Source organism: Hypanus sabinus, chromosome 22 (assembly GCF_030144855.1).
Source record: "Hypanus sabinus isolate sHypSab1 chromosome 22, sHypSab1.hap1, whole genome shotgun sequence".
NCBI classification, from domain to species: Eukaryota; Metazoa; Chordata; class Chondrichthyes; order Myliobatiformes; family Dasyatidae; genus Hypanus; species Hypanus sabinus.
This window is the reverse complement of record NC_082727.1, coordinates 59,837,409-59,864,220: the sequence shown is the minus strand read 5'-3', so window position 1 is coordinate 59,864,220 and position 26,812 is coordinate 59,837,409. Positions and strand designations below refer to the sequence as shown.

The 26,812-nt window shown below is 41.3% G+C and overlaps 1 protein-coding gene across 7 annotated transcripts in view; it reads left to right on the top strand.

Annotated features, from left to right (window-relative positions):
- The window catches only part of nrap (nebulin-related anchoring protein), a 129,224-nt gene that overhangs the window by 85 nt on the left and 102,327 nt on the right, over positions 1-26,812 (top strand). The window contains exons 2-11 of one of the 7 annotated variants that reach the window (XM_059947878.1): positions 289-398; positions 6,551-6,715; positions 13,294-13,762; positions 14,878-15,036; positions 15,126-15,220; positions 15,555-15,639; positions 20,791-20,895; positions 21,672-21,767; positions 21,878-21,976; positions 24,995-25,099. In XM_059947878.1, coding sequence (XP_059803861.1) covers positions 14,968-15,036; positions 15,126-15,220; positions 15,555-15,639; positions 20,791-20,895; positions 21,672-21,767; positions 21,878-21,976; positions 24,995-25,099 — 654 coding nt within the window. In that variant the 5' untranslated portion in view covers positions 289-398; positions 6,551-6,715; positions 13,294-13,762; positions 14,878-14,967. Of the gene's footprint in view, positions 1-146; positions 399-6,550; positions 6,716-13,293; positions 13,763-14,877; positions 15,037-15,125; positions 15,221-15,554; positions 15,640-20,790; positions 20,896-21,671; positions 21,768-21,877; positions 21,977-24,994; positions 25,100-26,812 lie in introns of those variants that run through there. The other 6 variants (XM_059947877.1, XM_059947875.1, XM_059947879.1 and 3 more) reach the window with 6 other exon arrangements.

The following is a 26,812-nucleotide window of genomic DNA, read 5'->3' as shown; positions in this document are numbered from 1 at the left end:
TTAACGGCTGGTTAATTATTGATCGTTATATTTGCAAATAAACGTCAACATGCTGAAAAAAAGTTTTAATTTATCGCTTGTAATGCGCCAACTGCATAGATATATCAGGTTTGTTAAGAATTTTAAAATGTAATACTTAATGAAAACATTATTCATTCGCCCTTAATCATGCGGATAACAAAATACTCGTGACTATTCCACGCGGTGATTTTGGAGTGATCCGTGTACAGGAAATTCACATGGTTCCAATCTCCTTGGTTAATGACGAGTGAAGTCTATTTTGCCCAGGTGTTACTTGGATCAAAGGAATAAGTGTGTCGCTGAGGTAGAAATCTCACTCTGGTTTGCAGACAGTGAATGCACTTGTTCTCTAAGGCAACCCGTTATAACCTGAAGCGGTAAGTTTCTTATCAAAGAGGGAAAGAGGGAAAGAGGGAAAGAGGGAGGGAGGGAGGGGAGGGGAGGGGGGGGGGGGTTCCAGAAAAAGAACGTACTATGCTTACCTGGAATTGGTTCAAAAATTTTACTCCAGTGAACACTTGGCTACAAATGTCATTGAGAATTGCAATGCAAATTCTAATTCGGTTTGATAAAAAGCTTAGTTTGATTGTGTTCGTAACTGGATGGAGCTTCAGTACTGTACGTACAGCTTTAGATGTTACCCGCTCTATAATGCAGTATCTAACAGCAGTGGGACATGCCATCGGGGAGGAGGTACAGGACCCTGAAGACCCACACTCAATGATTTGAAAACAGCTTCTTCTCCACTATCAGATTTCTGGACCATCCATGAAAGCACTGCATTGATGATGATTTTTTTCTTTGCACTATTTAGTTTTGTAATGCATAGAATTTTTATGTGCTTGCAAAATAACAAATTTCATGTGTTTCAGTGATAATAAATCTGATTCCACAGCTCTTTATCCAATCCAATGTGGGTATTTATTATGTATTCCCAGTTTATATCATAGACAGTACCGGGCATTTGAGGATTATTGGAGCCTGTGAATGTAAATGCCACGGCAGTCCTGTTAAATGGGATTTTTAGGAAACTGTCTGGGATGATGAGCAAGGTTTATGTTGAGATGGTGTTAACTTGGATTATTCTGTATTCCCACTAAACTTTCCAAGGTGTTGGAGGTCACATGTTAGGTGTTGCTGGAGGAGTGAGTTGTCCTGGAGTGTCCTGGAGTATCCTGTAGATAATTGCAACTGGCATAGTGTACTGGTGAGTGTGGCTATGTCTGTTTTGCCTGTTTTTATTAAACTTTGGGATCTGGCCATCATGGGCAAGACCAGCATTTATTGGTTATCTCTGTTGGCACTGGGAACATGGTGGTAAGCCACTTTCTTAAATTGTTGCAGAACTAGTGACGTTGTGATTGGGCAGGGAGTTCAATTGGAGAAGGGCAGTTCACAGCTCAAATGCCAACTATAAATTTACTGATGATGGAACGATTGGCAGAATTTCAAATGATGACGAGGGCACACAGCAGTGAGATGTATCAGCTCGTTGAGTGGTATTGCAGCAACAACCTTGAACTCAAGTTCGCTAAGACCAAAGAACTGATTGTACACATCAGAAAGGGTAAGTAGAGGCAACACACTCTAGTCCTCAGAGAAAGGATCAGAACTGGAGAGAGTGAGCAATTTCAAGTTCCTGGGTGTCAATATCTGAGGATCCATCCTGGGCTCAACATATTGATACAGCTACAAAGAAGACATGACAGTGACTATTATTTCATTAGGAGTTTGAGGGATTTAGTATGCCATTTTTGTGAATTTTTACAGATGTACTGTGGAGAGCATTCTAACTGACTGCATCATTGTGTAGTATGGGGTGGGTTGGGGGGGGGGAGGCTACTGCACAGGATTGAATAAGCTGCAAAGAGTGTTAAACTTAGTCCGCTCCATCGTGGGCACTACCTTCTGTCGTACCCAGGACATCTTCAAAGAGTGATGACTCAAAGGTGGCATTCTTCAAGGACCCACATCATCCAGGACATGCCTTGTTCTCATTGTTACCATCAGGAAGGAGATGCAGAAGCCAGAAGGGACACACTCAATGATTCAGGAACTGCTTCTTCCCCAATGCCATCAGATTTCTGAATGGGCAATGAACCCATGAACACTACCTCACTACTTAAAGTATTTATTTTGAACAACTTATTTATTTTAACTATTTAATGAATATATACTGCCAGTAATTGTTTTCTCTATTATTGTGAATTCCATTGTACTGCTGCTGCAAAGACAACAGATTTCACGGCATATGCCCATGGTATGAAACCCGATTCTGATTGTCAGACTCTCTCATTCCAAATGCTGTTGATCTTTTTGAGTTTTGTTGCAATCACCCTCTCTCAATCTGTAATATCAACTCCCAGGCAACAAAATATTTTAAGTTTCATTTTCACTTTCCCAGGAATGTATTTGCTTTTATGGTCTACAGGGAAAATGTAGAATATTCAGTGCTCAGTTATAAACTGAGTGACTGGCTGTATTTTGGCCTGGTATGGGCACATCAATGCCTTTGAACAGAAAATCCTACAAAAGGTAGTAGATTCAGCTCAGTACATCATGAGTAAACCCTCCCAACAACTGAGCACATCTATATAGAAACATAGGTCCTCTGGCCCACAATGCTGTGCCAGACATGTACTTTAGAAATTACCTATTTTTCTAAGCTCTGTGTACCTATCCAGGGGCCTCTTAAAAGACCCATCACCAGCAGCTCATTCCATGTACTCGCCACTTCCTGCGGAAAAAGCTTACCCCTGACATCTCCTCTGTACTTCCAAGCACCTTAAAACTGTCCCCTCGTGCTAGCCATTTCAGACCTGGGAAAAAGCCTCTGACTATCCACATGATCAATGCCTCTCATCCTATGTTGCTTCAAGGAGAAAAGGCCAAGTTCGCTCAATCCGTGCAGCAGTTTTGAGTGTAAAATGGACGCAGACTCCAAGCTTCCTCTGATCCTCCACACTACAAAGAGTCTTACCATTAATAAATAGTCTTGCCAAAATTCTGCCACCATATTTGACCTACCAAAATGAACCACCTCACACTTATCTAGGTTGAACTCCATCTGCCTCTTCTCAGCCCAGTTTTACATCTGATTAGTGTCCCACTGTAACTTCTGACAGCCCTCCACTATCCTTTGTGTCATCAGCAAATTTACTAACCCATCCTTCCACTTCCTCATCCAGGTCATTTATAAAAATCTCAGAAGGGGTCGCAGAACAGTTTCCTGAGGCACACCACTAGTCACCAACCTCCATACAGAATTTGACCCGTCTACAACCATTCTTTGCCTTCTGTGGGCAAGTCAATTCTGGATCTACAAAGCAAGGTCCCCTTGGATCCCATGCCTCCTTACTTTCTCAATAGGCCTTGCATGGGGTACCTTATCAAATGCCTTGCTGAAATCCATATACACTACATCTACTGCTCTACCTTCAATGTGTTTACTCACATCCTCAAAATTCGATCAGGCTCGTAAGACACAACTTGCCTTTGACAAAGCCAAGCTGACTTTTCCTAATCATATTATGCCTCTCCAAAAGTTCATATATCCTGCCTCTCAAGATCTCTTCTATCAACTTACCAACCACTGAAGCAAGACTCGCTGGTCTATAATTTCTTGGGCTATCTTTACACCCTTTCTTGAATAAGGGAACAGCATCTGTAACCCTCCATTCCTCTGGAGCCTCTCCTGTCCCTATTGATGATGCAAAGATCACTGCCACAGGCTCAGCAATCTCCTCCCTCGCCTCCCACAGTAGCCTGGGGTACATCACGTTCAGTCCTGGTGATTTATCCAACTTGATGCTTTCCAAAAGCTCCTGCACATCCCCTTTCTTAATGCCCATATGTTTAAGCTTTTTAGTCCGCTATTGCCAAGGTCCTTTTCTGTAGTGAATACTGAAGCAAAGTATTCATTAAGTACCTCCACTACCTACTCCGGTTCCATACACACTTCATTGGTCCTGTTCTCTCACATCCTATCCTCTTGCTCTCTACATATTTGTAGAATGCCTTGGGGTTTTCTTTAATCCTGCCCACCAAGGCCTTCTCAGGGTCCCTTCTGGCTCTCCTAATTTCATTCTTAAGCTCCTTCCTGCTAGCCTTATAATTTTCTAGATCTCTATCATTACCTAGTTTCTTTTGAACCTTTTGTAAGCTTTTCTTCTTGACTAGATCTTCAACGGCCTTTGTACACTATGGTTCCTGTACCCTACCATCCTTTCCCTGTCTCATTGGAACGTACCTGTGCAGAATGCCATGCAAGTATCCCCTCAACATTTGCCACATTTTTTTGCTGTATGTTTCCCTGAGAACATCTGTTCCCAATTTATGTCTGATAGCTTCATATTTCCCTTTATTCCAATTAAGTGCTTTCCTAGCTTGTTTGTTCCTATCCCTCTCCAATGCTATGGTAAAGGATATAGAATTGTGATCATTATCCCCAAAATGCTCTCCCACTGAGAGATCTGACACCCAACTAGGTTCATTTCCCAATACCAGAACCAGATCAAGATCAAGTACAGCATCTCCTTTTGTAAGCTTATCTACATACTGTGTCAGGAAACCTTCCTGACCACCCCCCCCCCCCCCCACCAATCTAAACCCCTCGCTCTAGGGAGATGCCAATCAATACCGGGGAAATTAAAAACCCCCATCATGACGACCCTGTTATTACTGCACTGTACCAGAATCTATCTCCCTATCTGCTCCTCGATGTCCCTGTTACTACTGAGTGGACTATATATATATAAATAAAAAAAACACCCAGTAGTTATTGACCCCTTCCTGTTTCTAACTTCCAACTATAGGCACTCCGTAGACAATCCCTCCATGACTTCCTCCTTTTCTGCAGCTGTGACACTATCTCTGATCAGCAGTGCCACGCTCCCACCTCTTTTGCCTCCCTCCGTCCTTTCTGAAACATCTAAAGCCTGGCACTCTCAGTAGCTGTTCCTGCCCCTGAACTATCCAAGTCTCTGTAATGGTCACCACATCATAGCTCCAAATACTGATCCATGCTGTAAGTTCATCTGCTTTGTTCATTCTGCTTCTTGCATTAGAATAGACACATCTCAAGCCATCAGTTTGAGCACATCCCTTCTCTATCACCTGCCTATCCTCCCTTTCACACTGCTTACAAGCTTTCACTATTTGTGAGCTAACTGCCCCTTCTTCCATCTCTTCAGTTTGGTTCCCAACCCCAGCAATTTCAGTTTAAACTCTCCCCAATAACCTTAGCAAACCTCCCTGCCAGGATATTGGTTCCCCTGGGATTCAAGTGCAACCCATCCTTTTTGTGCAGGTCACGCCTGTCCCAAAAGAGGTCCCAATGATCCAGAAATCTGAATCCCTGCCCCCTGCTCCAATCCCTCACCCATGCATTTATCCTGAATCACCTATCTGCCCCCCTCTAACTATAGAGTCCCCTATCCCCGCTGCCATCCTCTTCCTTTTCCTACCCTCTTGAGCCACAGGGCCAGAGTCTGTGTCAGAGGCATGGCCACTGTTGCTTCTCTCTTCTCTTCTTCTCTCCCCCCCCCCCCCCACACAGTACTCAAACAGGAGTATTTATTGTTAAGGAGGACAGCCATAGGGGTACTTTCTAGTATCTGACTCTTGCCCTTCCCTCTGCTGACTGTTACCCACTTATCAGTCTCTCAAGGCCAACATATGAAACGTTGCAGAAAAGCAGCATCGATCATCAAAGATCCTCACCACCCAGGTTATGCTCTTTCCTCGCGGCTGCTGTCGGGTAGAAGGTACAAGTGCCTCAGGACACTCACCACCAGGTTCAAGAATATTTACTACCCCTCCACCATAAAGCTCTTGAACGAAAAAGGATAACTACACTCTGGTGTTCCCACAACTGATGATTTCATTTTAAGGACTCTTTATCTTGTTATTCCATGCTCTCGTTATTGCTATTTATTTGCATTTGCACAGTTGATTGTAATCTATGCTCTTGCTCTATCATTGATCCTGCTTACAGTCGCTGTTCTCTAGATTTGCTGAGTACAGTCACAGGAAGAAGAATCTCAGGGTTGTATTTGGTGACGTATGTACTCTGCTCATAAGTTTTACTTTGAACTTGGAACATTGGAGGATTATCAAAACTTCATGTCACTGGCAGGCTTCAAAGATACATATTAGGAGGCCTGAACAGATGACTTCTTGATCTTTATGAAGTGATGATAATTCTTCCATTGGAGGTGCTCCATGTTAGGCTTTGTAACTCCAAAATGTAAAATCAATTTGAAGAAAAAGATAAGAGCCCAAGAGATGCGAGTTTCAGTTTGTATACTTTAAGCAAGGTGCCCATGTATCATGGGTCACTTCATGACAAATGTAATTCACCTATTTTTACATATAACCCTTAAGTTATTGAAATGAATAAGGATGCTTAAACAAGATATTTACAATATTAATTAAATGCCACAGAAATTAAGTACAAAACACTCCATACTTCCAAGTTTGGGACATGCTCTTGAATTAACCTGAATGAATAATTGCTTTTTTTTTGTAGATAGCATAAACTGCGGCCGAGGGGTGCTGATTGTGGAAGGCATGAATGTTTATTTTGGTAGATCTGGAGCCATCAAGTAGGCTTTTTTTTTAACTGGATGGGAGCCACACAGATATGAGATCATGCTGAAGGATGCATATTCAGTTGTTCTAGAGAATCTGACAGGTAGGCCATATTAAAGTTGTGCTACAGTTGTGAAGGAGTATATTGGGCTGGTAGATTGGAACTTCATCCATGCAGTTAATTGGTTAGTCTTCCCTTGTACATCTGGCATACAGTACAGTGCAAAAGTCATAGGCACCCTAACTATACATATGTGCCTAAGACTTTTGCTTAATACTGTTGTAATTCTATGTATTGCACCGTACTGCTGCTGCAAAAACAACAAAATTCATGACATGTGAGTGATGATAAACCTGACTCTGATCTGGGTCTCTATTGTGGACAGAGAGTAGGAAAGAAACAGGGAGAGGGGAATCATGGTAGAGAGAAGGGAAGGGAGCAGGAAGCAGCAGAGGGACATCTGTAACGATCATAAAACCAATTGTTTGGAATCAAATGACCTTGCCTGGTGTTTCAGGCCTGGGTGTGTCTGCACCCATGCCACCCCCCCACCCTGCCTCTGGCACCCTTTCTCTGCCACCTGTCCCATACCCCTCCCGCAGCACTCTACTCTCACCATTTCCAGCATCCTCTGCTCCCGCCAGATTTACAAACTTGCCCCTTCAGCAATATTTTCCAGCTGATCCAGTTAAATACCTAGTTCATGGCAATCGTGAATATGTAAGTATGTATATAAAATATAGGAGCAGTATTAGGCCATTTGGCCCATTGAGCCTGCTCCACCATTTCATCATGGCTGATCCAATTTTCCTGTCAGCCCCAATCTTCTGCCTTCTCCCCGCATCACTGCATGCCCTGACCAACCAAGAATCTATCAACCTCTGCCTTAAATATACATGAAGACTTGGCCTCCACAGCTGCCTGTGGCTAGAGAAATTACACAGATTCACTGCTCACTGGCTAAAGAAATTCCTCCTCATCTCCATTCTATAAAGGACACCCCTCAATTCAGATGCTTTGTCCTTGGGTCTTATACTCTCCCACCATAGCACCATAGGAAATATCATCTACACATCCAATCTATCAAGGCCTTTCACCATTCGATAGGTTTCAATGAAATCACCCCTCATTCTTCTGAATTCTAGTTAATAGAGTCATGGTCCGATCCATGAAATGCGTGTTCCCGTTCACGATCTGGTCCGTGGACTCCGGACTCTGGGTCTTCTGGCTGTCTGTTTCAGTTGGGCTTAATCACAGGCACCTGATTCTCATATTGAGGCTGGAATATAAGTGGCCCTGGGTTCGAGTGTGGTTGCTGGTTCATCTTGTCGGTATCCTGTCCTTGCCTCTGTGGGGTAAGTCAGGCCATTCTTGCTGTTACCCAATGTTGGGATCTGTCCCTTCCTGTCCTTGCCTTTGTTGGGTATGTCAGGCTGTCTTTGCTGTCACCCTGAGGCTGGACTGTTCCCTTCCTTCCCTCTGAAGCCTGGCCTGCAACCTGTGCCTGAAGCCCTGCTGGCTACCCATGCCTGCGTCCTTGCCTGTATCGCTGTCAAGTTCAGCCGCTGGAGTGAGACTAGAGCCTTGCCACGCCAACAGAAGGAACTATCTATTGTCGAGCTTGGAACTGTCTGTGTCTCTGTGTTTAGTGTTCATGTGAGTCCCGGCCCTATGTTCTGTCCCCAAGGAGGGGTCCTATGTTCCTGTGCTTGTGCACAAGACTCCGAGGAGGTTCCAGCCCGCGCCCAAGTCATAGCCTAGGCCCTGAGTCCTGGTCTCATCCAGGGCTAGTGCCTGTGTCCAGCTATGCCTCTCCCCGCTTCTATTTTGCTCTCCCTCGACCTGGGCTCTGCGTTCCTGCTCTCCCTCGATCAGGACCAAGTCTGAGCTTCATGTCCTCGTCTGGCCCTGGAGTCCTGCGTCCTGCTCCCACATCCAGTCCTGTTGCCTTGCCATGCACAGTCCTCGCCTGGATCCGGAGTCCGAGCCCGAGTCAAGACTTAGGTTCCGAGTCCCTGTCCAGTCTCTAGCTTGGTCCTTGTCCAGGTTCCTAGTTCCCTGTCTAGGTCCCACTTTCCTGCTCTAGTCCTAGCCCATGCCATCTCCTAGTCTTGTCCGCGTCATTTCTTCCCCACTTCCCTTGCTTTCTTGATACACCTAGTCCTCTCCCTAGTACTTCAGTGTCTGTGTCTTGCATTTGGGTCAGTTCCCAACGCCCACCTTATGACACAGAGCTATGAAATGCTCCTTGTATGACAAGCTATTCAATCCTTTGTGAATCTCCTTTGAACCCTGTCCAGTTTCAACATGTTTTTTTTAAATTAAGGGGCCCAAACCTGTTCACAATACTCCAAGCGAGGTCTCACCAGTTCTTTATAAATTCTCAACATTACATCCTTGCTTTCATTTTCTACTCCTCTCGAAATGAATGCTGATGTTGCACAGACTCAACCTGCAAGTTAACCTTTAGGAATCCTGCACAAGGGCTGCAAAGTCCTTTTGCACCTTTTTTTTTGTATTTTCCCTCCATTTAGAAAATAGTCAACCCTTTAATTACTCTACCAAAGTGCATGACCGTACATTTCCCAACACTATATTCCATCTGCTGCTTCTTTGCCAATTCCTCAAACCAGTCTAAGTTTTCAGCAGCTTCTCTACTTCCTCAAGCAATCTGCTCCTCCACCTGTCTTCATATTGTCAGCAAACATTTTAACAAAGACATTAATTCCATCATTCAAATCATTGACATACGATGTTTAAAAAAAAAAAAATGGGTTCTGACACAAACCCCAGCCAGACAAGCTCCCTTTATTCCCACTCTTTGCCTCCTGCCAATCAGCCACTGCTTTATCCATGCTAGAATCTTTCTTGCAATATCATGGGCTGATAGCTTGTTAACTGGCCTCTTTAACTTATTTGTTGGCTTTGGCTTTGACTTCCTTCGTTAGCCATGGTTGTGTCATCTTGCCTTTAGAGTACTTCCTCTTTGGAATGTATATATCCTGTGCCTTCCAGAAATTCCAGCCATTGCTGCTCTGCTATCATCCCTGCCAGTGTTCCCTTCCAATTAATTTGGGCCAGCTCCTGTCATATGCCTCTGTATTTCCCTTCACTCCAATGTAACACTGATACATCTGACTTTAGCTTCTCCTTCTCAAATTCCAGCATGAATTTGATCATATTAGGATCACTTTCTCCTATGGGTTCTTTTACCTTAAGGTCTATAATCTATTCTGGTTCATTGCACAACAGCCAATCGAGAATAGCTGACCCTCTGGTGGGCTCAACCACAAGCTGCTATAAAAAGCCATCTCATAGACACTCTAGAAATTCCCATTCCTGCCCTTAACCCCTTGAACCCCCTCTGCAGAACTCCATCACTCATCTTGCCCATGTCATTGTCATGTCATCCTACATGGACCATGACTTCTGGCTGTTCACCTTCGTACTTAAGAATGCCGAGGACGTGATCCAAGTATCCTGGACCCTGGCAGCTGAGAGGCAACATATCATGCAGGAATCTCATTCCCATCCACAGAATCTCCTGTCCATTCCCCTAATTAATGAATCCCCTTTCACCATAGTGTGCCTCTCCTCCCCCACTTCCCTTCTGATCACAGAGGCAGGCTCAGTGCTAGAGACTTGACCACTGTGACTCTGTTAGGTTATCACACCTGACAATATCCAAAGGTTGTTGAGGAGGATGGCCCGAGGTGTACTCCGCACTGGCTCCTTGACCCTTCCTTACTGTCACCCAGTTTCCTGTGTCCTGCACCCTGGGTGTAACTGCCTCTCTCTATGTCCTATCTATCCCCCCTTCAGCCTCCAAAATGGTGTTCACCCAGTTCCAGCTCCAGCTCCAACTCCTTAGTGCAGTTTCTTAGAAGCTGCAGCCGGATGCACTTCTTACAGTTGTAGTTGTCAGGGACACTGGGGGTCTCTCTTCCTGCCTATCCCACAAGAAGAGCATTGCACTATCTTGCTTGGCATCTCTACTGTCCCAGCTGAACAGATATAAAGAGAAGAAAAACTCTTGCTTTTCTTTCCTTTGCTTTCACTGAGTGAAGCTTCTCGGCTCTGAAGCCTTGAAGACCTAAAGCCTCAAGATCACGACTCTGTCCGCTCTGACAATGGCCACTGCGCTGGCCCCTGCTTTTCTTTAATTTGATCTTGCTAATCAATACCAGAGGCTGATTGGTCTCTGATCAAAGCTCTATTATGCTTTCACGACCTTTTGCTGCCTTTTAATGCTCAGGCAGTGGACCTGATTGAAATCGTTTCTTCTCCAAACTTCTGATGTCTGGATTGGTTGCTGGTCTTAGCTCTATTCTGCCACTCTCCAGGATATTTGAAATTGGAGCCTTCACAATGCCAACACCAAATGTCATGGATAAAGAGGATAAATTTCCCCTTGTTGCAGATGTCATCGCCTGGAACTGAAAAATGCTCTTCAGCCCATCCCTGAATGTCCCACTGCATGGGCTGCTTCATTTTTTTGGAGAAATTTAGAGTGGCAAGGAACATTCTGCAATCATCAGCAAATGTCTCCATTTCTGACCTTGTGTAGGAAAGGCCATCATGGATGAACTGGGTGAAGATAATTGGCTGTAGATCTTCACTGAGGAATTCCCGTGGCAGTATTCTGGGGTTGAGACGATTCGTGATTTTCCTCTGTCATAGGCTGGTGGACAGTGTTCACTTCTGCTTATCATCAAATTAAGTACATGTATCCGTTGCTACATTGTAGATTTCTTTAAATCAGAGAAAACAAATGCAGATTGGTTTGACACTGCACAGAACACTTGTGTGAATCTTGCTCTTCCTGTCATCTCGCTCTTTAATTTTTCATCTGATTCCTACTCTGAACTCTGTAGGTCTTCTATATAATACTGAGCTTGATGCCCAACATAAACTCGAAGAGCACCATCTCATCTTACACCGAAGCACCTGTAGACTTATGGACAGTATTGAATTCAATAAATTCAACTAATCAGCCTTTTTTGGTCAGTTCTGAAGAAAGCCATTCATCTGTAGGATTAATTCAGCTTTGTACTTCTCCGCACACAGGAACTGATTGAGTATTTTCATCATTGTCTTCTGTTTTCTTCCAGATTCCCAGTAACTCCACAGTTTCAGAATGCTGTCTTTAACACATACTGTTTTCATTCACTTCTGTTCATTTGCTTGCTTCCCAGCACATCAGCTATGATTAATTCTTGTCTGGTGATAGTCGGTCAGGTTTTACTGTTGTCGGACACATGTGGGAGAGTTTTTATAGTGGAAAAGTGATTGCACTGGGGAAGTTCGACTCTCGCAACCTCAGAAATCCAGCTTCAGTGGTATAAACAAGCATCACAAAATGGGATCTTCCTTGGCTGCAGTGGATGGCATGACGTCTTCTGTGCCTTGCATTGCCCTTTGCTCTCCAGAGTGTTGCAAAACCACTTTCCCGGCCGTTGGATCTGTGTCGATCTCATCCGCCCAGTCCGCTGGATGAGCTGACTTCACATGCTAGGACAGGCATGTCCTTACCTCACCGGAGTACGAGGCCAGCCAGCTACCCTCACCTGGTTTAGCCCACCTGTCGAAGTGGTGTACTGGGGTGTGGCTGCTGTCACATATGAACAGTTACTTTGAGCCACAGGAGTGTCAGTGGGGAACTAAGGTGAGTGGACTGCCCCAGAATGGACACAATAAGCCCCTTCAGCATAGGTACTGCCCCTTCCAGTGATTAATTTGATAGAGGTATATAAAATTATGATGGGTATAGGTAGTGAATTCAAGCAGGCTTTTTTCACTGAGGGAAGGGGAGAGAAAAAAACCAGAGGACATGGGGTAAGGGTGAAGGGGGAAAGTTTAAAGGGAGCATTAGGGGAGGCTTCTTCACAGAGTGGTGGGAGTGTGGAATGAGCTGCCAGATGAAGTGGTAAATGTGGGCTCACTTTCAACATTTAAGAAAAACTTGGACAGGTACATGGATGAGAGGTGTATGGAGGCATATGGTCCAGGTGCAGGTCAGTGGGACTGGGCAGAAAAATGGTTCAGCACAGCCAAGAAGGGCCAAAAGGCCTGTTTCTGTTTTGTAATGTTCTATGGCAACAAAAATGACGTTTTTACTTGGATAACCAGATAACCATAATCTCCACCCTATCTCAGACATTCACTTTCTTCTCCCCTTCCTCCAATTCTTCTATAACTTAAAATGCACTTATTTTCTTTCTTTTCAGTTCCAATGAAGGGCCATTGACCTGAAACTTTACCTCTGTCTCTCTCCACAGATGCCATCTGATCTGCTGAGTATCTTTAAAATCTTGTTTTACGTCAGTTCTTCACAGGACTTGTTAATGCTGCACTCAGTCTTGTGCTGTTCCAAAGAGTGCCATTGAACTTTATAATGACTCAACTTATAGTTGGGGAAGTGACGACTCCCTCCTGTTACACTGTTTGAAGTAACTTAATTTTTTATTTTTACCTCCTAATATCTATATCTGTACACTTGTAATGCTACTGTGACACTCTAATTTCCTTTGGGATCAATAAAGTATCGATCTAGCTACAAGTGTCTAAAACACATGTAGCTCATTAACACTAAATCAATTGAATCACTGTCTTTAAATGGCTAACTGTTAAGTCATGCAAGAGTTTTATTCATTCGTTGTTCTTATCAATTGGTTTAACAGGTTCTTCATGTGGCAGGATGGAGATTCATCTCTATTGAAGGAGGGTAAGGTGCTCCTTCCCTTTGTTAGCCTGCAGCTCACCCTTTGGCAAGGTTAGCCCCCTGATCAGGGTCATGTGAAGTCATGGGAGCAGGTGGTGTGTATCACAAGTTCTGGTTATGTGACCACTGACACCAGGCAGACAATCTCTGAAGAATCCTGATGAAGGGTCTTGGCCCATAACGTCATCTGTTCGTTCAATTCCATGGATGCTACTGGACCTGAGTTCCTCCACCATTTTGTGTGAATCTCTGCAGAGAATTTATAATGGTTGGGTTCACCTGTCTTGTAAAGACACTGCCCAGAAGAAGACAATGGCAAACCACTTCTGCAGAAAAATTTGCCAAGGACAATCACAGTCAAGACGATGATTGCCCACATCATACAATACATGAATAATGATGGTGACAACCATGTTCTAAGTTGATTGGTAAAAACAATGTATTATAAAAGATGACAGTATTAATCTTCTAATCACCATTATTGGAAGTTGACATTGCATATGATAGTTACTGTAGATACTTTAAAAAGCAAATTAACTCTGTTCATGATTACATCATAACACATCAACGTTCATTCTAAATGAATCATGGATGCCATGTAAATGACAGCTTTACTGATCACAGAACAGCAAACCCCAACAAAATAGTGGAAGTTTTGAAGTAGATAAATTGATTATTATTTTGGTTTGCGTTAAAACCAATGCAGATTTTCAGCACAGATTTAAAGTTGTCTTTTTAAGAGGCAAAAGAACACAGTAGGAAATAGTAAATATTAAAAATTTGAACTGTAACCATGGCGGATTGATTTATTTCTGTTAACATTCCGTTGCCCTGTAAGTCGTGATGTTATGGCCATGGTGAGCACGACCTGTATCGATTCTATTCGCACTTCTCGATTAACAACATGTTAGATTCCAACACCTTCTGAAGTTTAATGGGAACATTGATTAATTGAGTTATGTTCATAGTCATACCCCATCCAGTCCATGCCGAATTATTTAAACTATCTTTTCCCATTGACCATAGATAGTCCTTAATACCCCCACCAACTTTCTACGTCCAACTCGAATGCACCATTTGCGCTGTGGGTTTATGATATTCAGTTGATAACCAAAGTGATAATGAAAAGAAATACTAGACACACTGAACAAACAATAATAAATCAGTAGTTTACCTTAGGAAAACTCTAGGCAACTTTAAAGCATATGTTGTGACCATTAATAATAAAAAAAACCACAGGAAACTAAATTGTGCTTCAAGCCATTGACCTTAATTTAACTTTTATAATTTTGCTGGTAATGTTGTCAGTTCCCTTTTACATGTGGTTGATGTCAAATTGTAATCAGTATCATATCACTTCCTACTATTTTGGGACGAGACATTTCTGACCACCGTCACGCTCTGTGATTGACCGCTCCGCTGACCATTCGCGAGTCGTGTTCTGGAGATCCGAGCCCGGTAACGAATAGTTCCAACCAATGGGTGAGGAGCGGGTATAGGACGGGATTAGCCGTGAAATAAAGCTCTTGACTGCCCGCGACAGGTTTGAGTACGGACGCAGTGAAAAGACGGGGGCCAAGAAGCACAGCTCGGGGGAAAGTAAAGTTTTTATCCTTATAAATCAACATTCAAAATGAATACACCGTGCGCCCGCTGTGGTTTCGGGGTTTATCCCGCGGAGAAAGTAGTTTGCTTGGATCAAGTAAGTGATAATCTCTAGACTTTAAATGAAGTGCTATTATTAATGAAGATTATGGACAATTAATAACTTGTTTATTTTGCTATCCACAGACATGGCACAAGTCTTGTTTTCATTGTGAGGTCTGCAAAATGATTCTAACAGTTAACAATTTTATTAGCCATCAGAAGAAACCTTATTGCCAGGCGTAAGTGGTTTTTAATATTAGCGGGAACTTCTGTGACACTTTGCGAAAGATTATGACTATTATATCTTTAAAATATGGCAAAATATTAACAGTAAAAACAATGTCATTAGTAATTCTGGCTCAAATCTATTTCTGTTTTTCCTGTGTACACTGACAGTGTCACAACTATTCTAATTTTAGATATTTATACCATCGGAATTCGTCAACCTATTAATAGTAAGAATAGATTGTATGATTGGAGAAACTTGCCTGGGTAACTTTAGGGTAACTTACTGGACAATTCTATTAATTCTATTTTTGTCAATTAAGTGCAATGGTTTTGCTTAATTCTCAGGCACAACCCCAAAGTCAACAAGTTCACCAGTATACTTGACACTCCTCTGAACATGAACGTAAAGAAGCAAAGCGAATCTAGTGAGGTGGGTACACAAAAAAACCGTGAAAACATTTTATTCTTAAAGATCCCTCAAGGCGCCAGTCACTTCAACAGTTCGAAATGAGTCCCAGTGTCGTCTCCTTTAATAATGGGTATTATTCCAATTTAAACAATAAATGAGTTAGTAAATTGTATATAATTTAGTACTTCATGGTGGACAGGTTTTAGTGATTCAGTACAAGCTTCCAGTAACTTTGGAAGGAATCCGTGTCACGGGAACATCTATTTCAGAATGGCAAATGTGGTATGAAACTTCCGACTTCATGTACAAATTATACACCCGGCTTAACTTCTCGTAAACTCTTATCGTCTTCTGTTGCTTTTAGTTACAAATCACAAATCTGTCTTTGTGTTGCTAAAATAAAAAGCCGTGACTTAGTACGTTGAAACCGATCCTTAATAAGTTGACCTTGCAGGTACGAAAAGCAAATAACGGAAATGTCGTCGCGTACACATTCTGTCTATTATGTTATATACGATAGCTTTCCCAAACCCGCTCGCATGTCGTTTGTTGTTAATGTTCATTGGTATAACATTATTGTCACCCCTTAATGTCTTTTATTCCAGTTATACTTTAGTTTGGGCTTAATTTGATTCCATAACAAATGGAATATAAATTTCAATCTGCACCGGAAACTAGCAAAACCAAAATAACATTTTTTTTTCTGTTTAAAATGACTGTCTCATTTGTGTTATTTACAAAGAAGGAATAAGGTCGTCTAATACCATTCAAAGTGAATTCTGTTTCGTCTAATTCTACTATTCCATGAATTTTATTTTGTCTAATTCAATTCATCTAATACTATTCAACATGAATTCTGACTGATACCAGTAACTGAATAGAACAGTATGGAACTTTGTGGGTAACGATCAAGTCAACTAGACTGTGGTGCTAATTCAGTCCTTGCAGAATAGACATTTATAATGCGTGTGGTGCAGCTTAATTTAAAAAAAATAAAAAATAATATTTTTAATGGAAATATAAATCCTTTTTCTTCTAAAGCAGGTAAGTGAGTACAGTGCCTATAAAAAGTATTTACCCTCTTGGAAGTTTTCATATTATTGTTTTACGTTTGAATCACAGTGGATTTAATTTGGCTTTTTTGACACTGATCAATAGAAAAAGACTTTCATGTAAAAGCGAAAACTGATCTCTACAAAGTGATCTAAATTCATTACAAATATAAAACACAAAATAATTGATTGCATAAGTGTTCACTTCCTTCAAGTCAGTATTTAGTGGATGCACCTTTGGCAGCAATTACAGCCTTGAGTCTGTGTGGATAGGTCTTTGTCAGCTTTGCACATCTCAACACTGCAATTTTCCCCCATTCTTCTTTACAAAACTGCTCAAGTTCTGTCAGACAGCATGGGGATCATGAGTGAACAGCCCCTTTCAAGTCCAGCCACAAATTCTCAATTGGATTGAGGTCTGGACTCTGACTTGGCCACTCCAGGATATTAACTTTGTTGTTTTTAAGCCATTCCTGTGTGGCTTTGGCTTTATGCTTGGTGTCATTGTCTTGCTGGAAAACAAATCTCTTGTAGACTGCATCACCTTTTCCTCCAGGATTTCCCTGCACTTTGCTGCATTTGTTTTACTCTCTACCTTTACAAGCCGTCCAGAGTTTGCTGCAGTGAAGCATCCCCACAGCATGATGCTTCACGGTAGGGATGATGTGTTTTGACGATGTGTGGTGTTTGGCTTGCACCAAACATAGTGTTTAGTCTGATGGCCAAAGAGCTCAATTTTGGTTTTATCAGACCATATCACCTTCCAGCTGACTTCAGAGACTCCCACATACCTTCTGGCAAACCCTAGCCGAGATTTCACGTGAGTGTTTTTTCAATGGTAGCTTTCTCTTAGCCACTCTCACATAAAGCTGTGACTGGTGAAGCACCCGGGTAACAGTCGTACGTGCAGTATCTCCCATCTCAGCCACTGAAGCTTGTAACTCCTCCAGAGTTGTCACAGGTCTCTTGGTGGCCTCCCTCTCTAGTCCCCTTCTGGCACAGTTACCCAGTTTCTGAGGATAGCCTGCTCTAGGGAAATTTACAGCTGTGCCGTATTCTTTCCATTTCTTGATGATTGACTTAACTCTACTCTGAGGGATATTCAGTGACTTGGAAATTTTCTTGTATCCATCTCCTGACTTGTGCTTTTCAATAACCTTTTTGTGGAGTTGCTTGGAGTGTTCTTTTGTCTTCATGGTGTAGTTTTTGCCAGGATACTGACTCACCAGCAGTTGGACTTTCCAGATATGGGTGTATTTTTCTACATTCAATTTTAACACCTTGACTGCACCTGATAGTCTCCATTTAATTATGTGATTTCTAAAACCAATTGGCTGCATCAGTGATAATTTTGTGTGTCATATTAAGAGGGGGGGGGGGGGTATGATTACTTATGCAATTAATTATTTTGTGTTTTATATCTGTAATTAACTTAGATCACTTTGACACAAAGGAATCTTTTTCTGTTGATCGGTGTCAAAAAGCCAAATTATATCCACTGTAGTTCAGCATTGTAAAACAATAAAAAATGAAAATATCCAAAGGGAGGTGAATACTTTTTATAGGCACTGTATACAACCAAATGTTGTTAATATTTCACCATTTATTGGAGGTGAAATTCTGCTCTTATTTCAAATTAGGCATGGGTCCAGAATTTGCAGTTGAAGTAAATTTGCTAAATTTTTAGCTACATTGTTCGATCTACTTTCTGTTAACTCTGTTTACTGTTTCTTGCTTTTCAAATGATTTCTGTTTGTTTATTTATATGGGACAGATCACCACTCTTCATCTACTTACATAGCAGAATTTTTTGAAGAAAGGAATTTAACTTGGGCTATTCAACTTCAGTGATATAATGTTCCTGTTGCTCTCAAGTTGAAAATGTTTAATTCTGAAAAGTCCAACAAGGAAATAAAGCATGCACCCAGAGCTAATTACAACTAATTAGAACACAAAAGGACTTTATTTTATTTGCTTACCATATGTGAACATTTGTTGTCCATCTATGATTACCCATAAGACCATAAGATAAAGGAACAAAAGTAGGCCATTCAGTCCATTGAGTCTGCTCCACCATTCAATTGTGGCTGATCTAATTCTTCCAGTTATCCCCACTCCCCTGCCTTCACCCCATACCCTTTGATGCCCGGGCTACTCAAGAACCAATCTATCTCTGCCTTAAATGCACCCAATGACTTGACCTCCACAGCCACTTGTGGCAACAAATTCCACAGATTTACCACCCTCTGACTAAAGTAATTTCTCCACATCTCTGTTCTTATTGCATGTCCTTCAATCCTGAAGTCATGCCCTCTTGTCCTAGACTCCTCTACCATGGGAAACAACTTTGCCATATCTAATCTGTCCAGGCTTTTTAACATTCAGAATGCTTCTATGAGATCCCCCCTCATTCTCCTGAACGCCAAGGAATACAGCCCAAGAGCTGCCAGATGTTCCTCATAAGGTAACCCCTTCATTCCTGGAATCATTCTCATGAATTTTCTCTGAACCCTCTCCAATGTCAGTATATCCTTTCTAAAATAAGGAGTCCAAAACTGCACACAATACTCCAAATGTGGTCTCAGAGTGCCTTATAGAGCCTCAACATCACATCCCTGCTCTTTTCTATACCTCTAGAAATGAAAGCCAACATTGCATTTGCCTTCTTCACCACTGACTCAATCTGGAGGTTAACCTTTAGGGAATCCTGCACAAGGACTCCCAAGTCTGTGTTTTGAATTCTCTCTCCATCTAAATAATAGTCTGCTCATTTATTTCTTCCACCAAAGTGCATGACCATACACTTTCCAACATTCTATTTCATTTGCCACTTCTTTGCCCATTCCCCTAAAGTATCTAAGTCTCCGCAAGCTCTCTGTTTCCTCAACACTACCCGCTCCTCCACCCATCTTTGTATCATTGGCAAATTTAACCACGTCCATTAATGCCGTAGTCGAAATCATTTACATACATCGTAAAAAGCAGCGGTCCTAACATTGACCCCTGTGGAACTCCACTGGTAACCGGCAGCCAGCCAGAATAGGATTCCTTTATTCCCACTCTCTGTTTTCTGCCGATCAATGAAAACTCCACCCATGCTAGTAACTTCCCTGTAATTCCATGGGCACTTATCTTGCTAAGCAGCCTCCTGTGTGGCACCTTGTCAAAGGCCTGAAAATCCAAGTACACCACATCCACTGCATCTCCTTTGTCTACCCTGCTTGTAATTTCCTCAAAAAATTGCAGTAGGTTGGTCAGGCAGGATTTTCCTTTTAGGAAACTGTGCTGGCTTTGACCTATCTTGTCATGTGCCTCCAGGTACTCCGTAATCTCATCCCTAATAATCGATTCCAACAACTTCCCAACCACTGTCAGGCTAACAGGTCTATTGTTTCCTTTCTGCTGCTTCCCACCCTTCTTAAATAGCAGAGTAACATTTGCAATTTTCCAGTCATCCGGTACAATTCCAGAATCTATCGAATGGATCTGCCTGCTAGAGCTGTTGCAGTCCATGCTGGAAGGAGTTCTCGATGTATTATTTGTGTTTGTTTCAAGATTTAGGCTCTGTAATAATGTAAGAACAGAGTTTTCCAAGTCAGGACAATGTGTGACCAGGTGATTTGGAGTTAGTTCCATACAGTTACAGTCCAAGACTTTGTTAGTGGTAGGAGATGGCTGGAGTTGGAGCTGCTGTTAACACATTATGACCATAAGATATAGAGGCAAAATTAGGCCATTTGGCCTATCACCGTTTCATCATGGCTGACCCATTTTCCTCTGGACCCCAATTTCCTGGCTTAGCATTTATCATTCCCCATTTGCCTCCAACTCTCAACTAGACTAAACTGAACAACCAAGACAAAGAGTACATAATTATACTCACTCACTTCTACCACACCCCAACCCACATGTCAAATTACCCATAATAAACATGCAACACGGAATACAATTCAGACAGAAAATAGGTACATGGCTCCTGTAGGTGATGTCATTGGTTGTCAAGGATATGAGGTTGGATTCAAAAGAAATTGTAGTATCTGCATTACTATGGACAGGAACCCCCTAAAGATATGTTTTAAAATTCATCATCATAAACTGTCTACTGAATCTTTGTACTCAGATTAAGTACCGCGAGGAAGCCGAAAAATTCAAATCCGTATTTCAGTGGGATTTAAAATCAAAGCAACTTGAGCATGCCAGTAGTGTCGGACAACTTGCCAGTAAGGTAAGCAATTTGATCTTATTGTGTAATGTGGGCATTGTAATTCATTATTAACAAGACAGTGGCCCTGAATATTTATAACTGTTTTAGTTGAAACCTGCCATTGCTGTGGTCAGAATCCAACACCGCAATCAGAAGCATGTCTGGGGAAGGGCCTGCTAGATTGTGCCTCTTCCTGTCTCTTGGAAGCAATTCACTTTGAGTTTCCATGGCAAGGATCTTCTATTGAGCTGCCCAGTACAGATAGTGCAGTTCTCCCAGGCGGAACAAAGGACCAGACTTCCTTATCTTTAGCCTCTTCAGTAGTTGGGTTGGGTACGATGAAGGCATATAAATTAATGGCCCTCTCACTGATGCCACAAACTTTAGTGGAGTTAGCGGTGGAGATGATTACAGGTACTGTATGATTCTGCATTCTTCCAGATCCTGTGTGGCTAATGATAATAGAACCCTGGAGAAATTTAAAATGGAATTCTGACTAATTAGATCCATTTACACTATTGTACAAAATCAAATATTACCACATTATATTTGTAACAATTGTTTTGAAATTATATAAAAATGGAAACTTGCCTTTGTTCAGCAAGTTTTAGTTACAAAATTTATCACAACTTAGGGAGGATTGTTCCTGGGCCTAGATTCAAACATTAGAGTTTGAAAATTGGATGTGAACCCTGCAGTTTTTCAGTGTTTGGTGTTTTCTCTCTTGTCTCTGTGGGAACTAATTTTAAACATACAAACAAATAAGAGAGAGTTTTCTTTATTACTGTGGTTTGCAGGTGCAATATACTAAAGACTGGGATGAAACGAAGGGATCATATCACTTACCACCAGGCATTCTTCAAGCACAGAACAATCTGGATCTGATCAGTGAGGTAGCATATGACTATTAGCCTTACTAATTTAACAATATTTTATGTTGTACATGTTAAGGTTTGTCACTAGATATAAATAAACAAGGTTTCTCACTTTTCTAACATTCCAGAAAGCTTTCCAAGCTACGTATGGAGGAGGTAACAGTTGGTATTCTGCTACAAGTCAAGAGGTTGTACAAGTTCCCCAGGCACAAAAAGTAATCAGTGAGGTATGTGAACGGAGATTTATGTAGTTATTCATTCTTAAATAAGTTGTATCATGTCTGGTTTCCGCAGATCTGTTTCTTACTGCTGCTTTAGGAGTAAGACCTGTAGATTAGATCATTCTTATTTTCAGACTACAGATCACATACTGCTGAAAGATAAGAATAAAGAGTACTAGTGAATGATGCAGTACATAATTATATATTTATAACTCAGCATTGCGGATTGCTATTCATTCCTGCACTACTACAACAATTTGATTGTTAAATTGGAGTTTGAAAAGCAACTAAACTGAGTATACCTAGACTGTTTCAAAGATTCTGCACTTTGATGTTTAATATTCTGTGTGTTATTGTCTCTTTCTTTGCTGTTTGCACTATTTTTTTGTGCATGTTGGGTGTTTGATGTTTCCTTGAATGTTTGCTTGACTTTCAAATAATGGTCATGGGTCTAAAGTTGAAAAAGTTTCATCCAAACTGATCATATTAGTGTAATTTTTTACTCCGCTTCTGTTGGCTGGTAAATCTAGGGAAGGCAATCTCTGGCCCTGCCAAACATGTGAGATTAATGTGTAAGCTCATCTGAAACCTCCTGTTTGTGTGGATACTGCGTGATTCGTTACCCTGTTACAAGTCAGTACCATGAAATACCAGACAGTACACCATGCACAATTAACGATTTAACTTTATAATTCTGAATTTGACTACATGGTTAGTAAAGAAAAAGAAAAAAAAGGGGCCCATTTTAATGTAACGGTCTAACGTGCACAAGTTGGAGCTCACAGTTTCCCCAAGTCACCGCCCCTCCACTGATTTCCCCGGGCTTCGTTGACTCCCGGCTCCACTCCAAGTCCACTCCTATGACCTCTCGTCTTCGGTATCTTCTGAACAAAAGACCCAGATCACCTTGATGTCAAACGCACTCCCTTCATTGGACGGCTCACATTCCAAAGCACCCATTATCTCTAACCATAACCCAAACACTGCTTCTACAGAAAGACCATTTCATTAGCAATGAAATCTTTCCCAGGGGGATACACAAGTAGCAGTAATAATAAGAAGCCTGCTTTAACTAACGTCGAGGGATAGTTGAACCAAATTAAATGTAATACATGCCCCATTGCTAATTTATGTCTGAGCAGTAGGAAATCTAATACATGTCGACAAATTGTCACAGTTCTAAGAACTTTTAAATGATTAAAGGCATCATTTCTCCCAGCTTATTTGTCATTAATGTTGCATGAAATCTAATAGATTTTAATACTTATTCTTTTTTTCAAATTGGGAAAGGTTGTGTTAATGTTGCATAAAAGGGTTGTTCAGTTTTTTTCATTAATATTTGTAGTGTATATGTTTCTAATTAGTATTACTTGTGAAGAAATACACCAAGCAGATAGTAAGTGATAAAATTAATCACTGAGTAGATAATGTAATTCATGAGAACAGATTTGTATTGATAATTTTAAGTTGGATCTGCATTATTTTCATGACAAATATTTGTTGCCTGAAACATGGATTCTGTGAAAATCAGCAATTGCCATAGTATGGTATACCTAATTTTAGGAAGTTAGCACTCCAATTTAATTCCATTATATACAATTCCTGCACGTGACATTGGCAGACTCAATCCTGTTGATGAACTAATAGCCTTATTGGTTAGGATGTCCTCGGGGCATCCAGGTATGTCTGATAGATGCCAATTTGGATGTAAACCTAAATATGAGGGATTCTGCTGATGCTAGAAATCCAAAGCAACACACGCGAAATGCTGGAGGAACTCAGCAGGTCAAGCAGATCTGTAGAAATGAGTAAACAGTCACATTTTCAGGCCGAGACATTTCTTCCAGTCCTGAAGGAGGGTCTTGGCCCAAAACATTGACTGTGTATTTATTTCCATAGATGCTGCCCTACTTGCTGAGTTCTTGCTGCATTTTGTGCGTGTTGCTTTGGATGTGAACGTCTGTTTCAGGCTGTTTCCCAGACTGTAGCTAACTGCAGTTTGCACCCATCGGGCTGCAAGCAGTGAACAGGAAGTGCAGAAAGGACCTTGGAATGGTGCAAAAGGCTAATTAAAACTTATTTTACATGAGCTGGAGTTTGTAGTGGAAGTAGCAACCACAGTTGGCCTTTGCAAAGTGCCCCTGCGTTTCCTTCTCCCATTAATTAGAGAGTTGTCATAAACCAGAGTATCCAATCTCACTTTCAGGTTGGAAAAGATGCTGTGACTAACCACTGAGTCATAGACTAAATGACTAGACTAGAAGATGACTGAGAATGGTAGACTAATTTTGTGCATTTATATAGCATATAAAATGACAAGAAGCAGGGATCGAGTGGACAGCCAGAGATTTTTTCTCAGAGTTGAAATGGCTAATATCAGGGGCATAATTTTAAGATGATTGGAGGAAAGTACTGGGGGATTTCAGATGTAAGTTTTTTACGCAGAGTGTGGTGGGTGCATGGAACACCCTGCCATGGTTGAGGCAGATACATTAAGGGTGTTTAAGAAACTCATAGTTGGGCACATGGATGATAGAAAAATTGTTGAGCTGTATAGGAGGGAAGGGTTAGATTGATCTTAGAATAGGTTAAAAGGTTGGTAGAATTTAGTAGGCTGAATGACCTGCAACCAGTTGTAATGTTCTATATTGCTAATTTACTCAATCATGTGTGGCATACACTACACGAGAATTGACTCCATGTTATGATCAAATTTGCAGCCAGCTGAAACTAAATAATTTTATTTTGGATTGTTATGCTGTAAGCAAGCACACCTCTGAAATATAATTTCAGTGAATGATTAATAATTAAAGTTAATGTTTCAAAGTCCAAGGACATGAGAATTTTACAGTAAAGGGGGTCAGAATTAGAAGAAAACATACCTGGAAAACTGGTGAAAGATCATTTCTGAAATATTCATGCCCACAGGTGTTTCCTGACCTGCTGAGTGATTCTAACATTTTCTGGTTTTATTTAAGTCAACATTTGATACTCTTGATTTTCTTTTTAAATTTTACATCGCAGTTTCAACATAGTGAAGAATACGAGAAGGACATTGAAAAACAATGGAACCAAGCAGCAGGTGCTGAAGTGGCCATAAAAAGAGAGAACTCACTGAAGTACACTCAGGTTAGTTGGGCAACAAAAGATTATGTTGATACACAAACATCACTCTCCTCAATTCTTTCCTGATTGAATGATTGACTGATATTAATAAAAGTGAATTTCCTAATTGACCAGCTAATAACACAGAATGCAAGTCAATTAATAGTTCAAAGTTCAAAGTAAATTTCATTATCTAAGTATAGATATGTCACCATATTTAATCCCAAAATTCTTTTTCTTATGGGCATACTCAGCAAATCTATAGAATCATAACTATTACTGGATAAATGAAAGATCAACCAGAGTGCAGAAGACAAAAATACTGTGTAAATGCCAATGTAAATAAGACCATAAGACCATAAGACCTTAGGATATAGGAGACAGATTAGGCCATTTAGGCCATCAAGACTGCTTTACAATTTCAACATGGCTGATCCATTTTCCCCCTCAGCCCTAATTTCCTGCCTTCTCCCCATATTCCTTCATGGCCTGACTAATCAAGAATCTATCAACCGCTGTCTTAAATACACCTAATGATTAGGCCTCCACAGCCACCTATGGCAATAAATTCCACAGATTCAACACAATAAATAATGAGATCTTGCGATAATGAGTTAAAGAGCCCTTATAGTGAGATCATTGGTTGTAGAAACATCTCAGTGATGGGGCAAGTGAGTGGACTCACTTTTTATTCAAGAGCCTGATGGTTGAGAGGTAGAAACTGTTCTTGAAGCTGGTGATTAAAAAAAATCCTGAAGCTCTTGAGGGCAACAGTAAGAAGAAAGCATGACAAACACAATGCCAGAGGATCTCAGCGGGCCAAAATGTTGGCTGTACTTTTTAACATAGATGCTACCTGTCCCGTTGAGTTCCTTCAGCATTTTTTTGTGTGTGGCTTGGATTTCTGGCATCTGCAGATTTTCTCTTGTTTGAGGAGAGAGAATGACCTGGGTGGTGGGGATCTCTGATGATGGATGCTGCTTTCCTATAACAGTCTTTCATGTAGATGTGCTCAATGATGAGGAGAGCTTTACCTGTGATGGACTGGGCTAAGTCCACTACCTTTTGTAAGATTTCCCGTTTAAGAGCGTTGTTGTTTTCATACCAGGCTGTGATTCAGCCAGTCAATATACTCTTCGCCACACATCTATCGATTTGTCAGAGTATTAGATGTCATGCTGAATCTCCACAGACTCCTAAGGAAGTGCTAATATATTTAGATTGAAATTTGACATTAACATTTTTATGCTTCACGTCCTACCTCAGTGGGACTTGAATTTTGTTTACTATTTTACCAATGCCATTCCTGTACAACAAATACCCAATGAAATTAATCAGTCTTTCTGTATTCAACCTGAACCAGTGAAAAGCTTTGCTCAATTCTGTCCATGTCCCTCAACTATTTTCATGGTTACTGTAAACTAATACAGCTCCGGTTTAAGTCATGTTCTCATTGCTATCCCATGAAATGCAGAGGGCAAAGGTATTTAAATAAAACATTAAAGATTAGCTGTATTTGTCAAACAAATACTCAGTGGGCTACTTCATTTGGTATCTGCTGAACCTTATAAAGTTGCTGCTGAGGGCAGGTTCGTGGTCTTCTGCTGCTGTAGACTATCCACTTCAAGGTTCAACGTGTTGTGCATTCATGGATGCTCTTCTGCACACCACTGTTGGAATATGTGGTTATTTGAATTACTGTTGCCTTCCTGTCACCTTGAACCAGTCTAGCTCTCT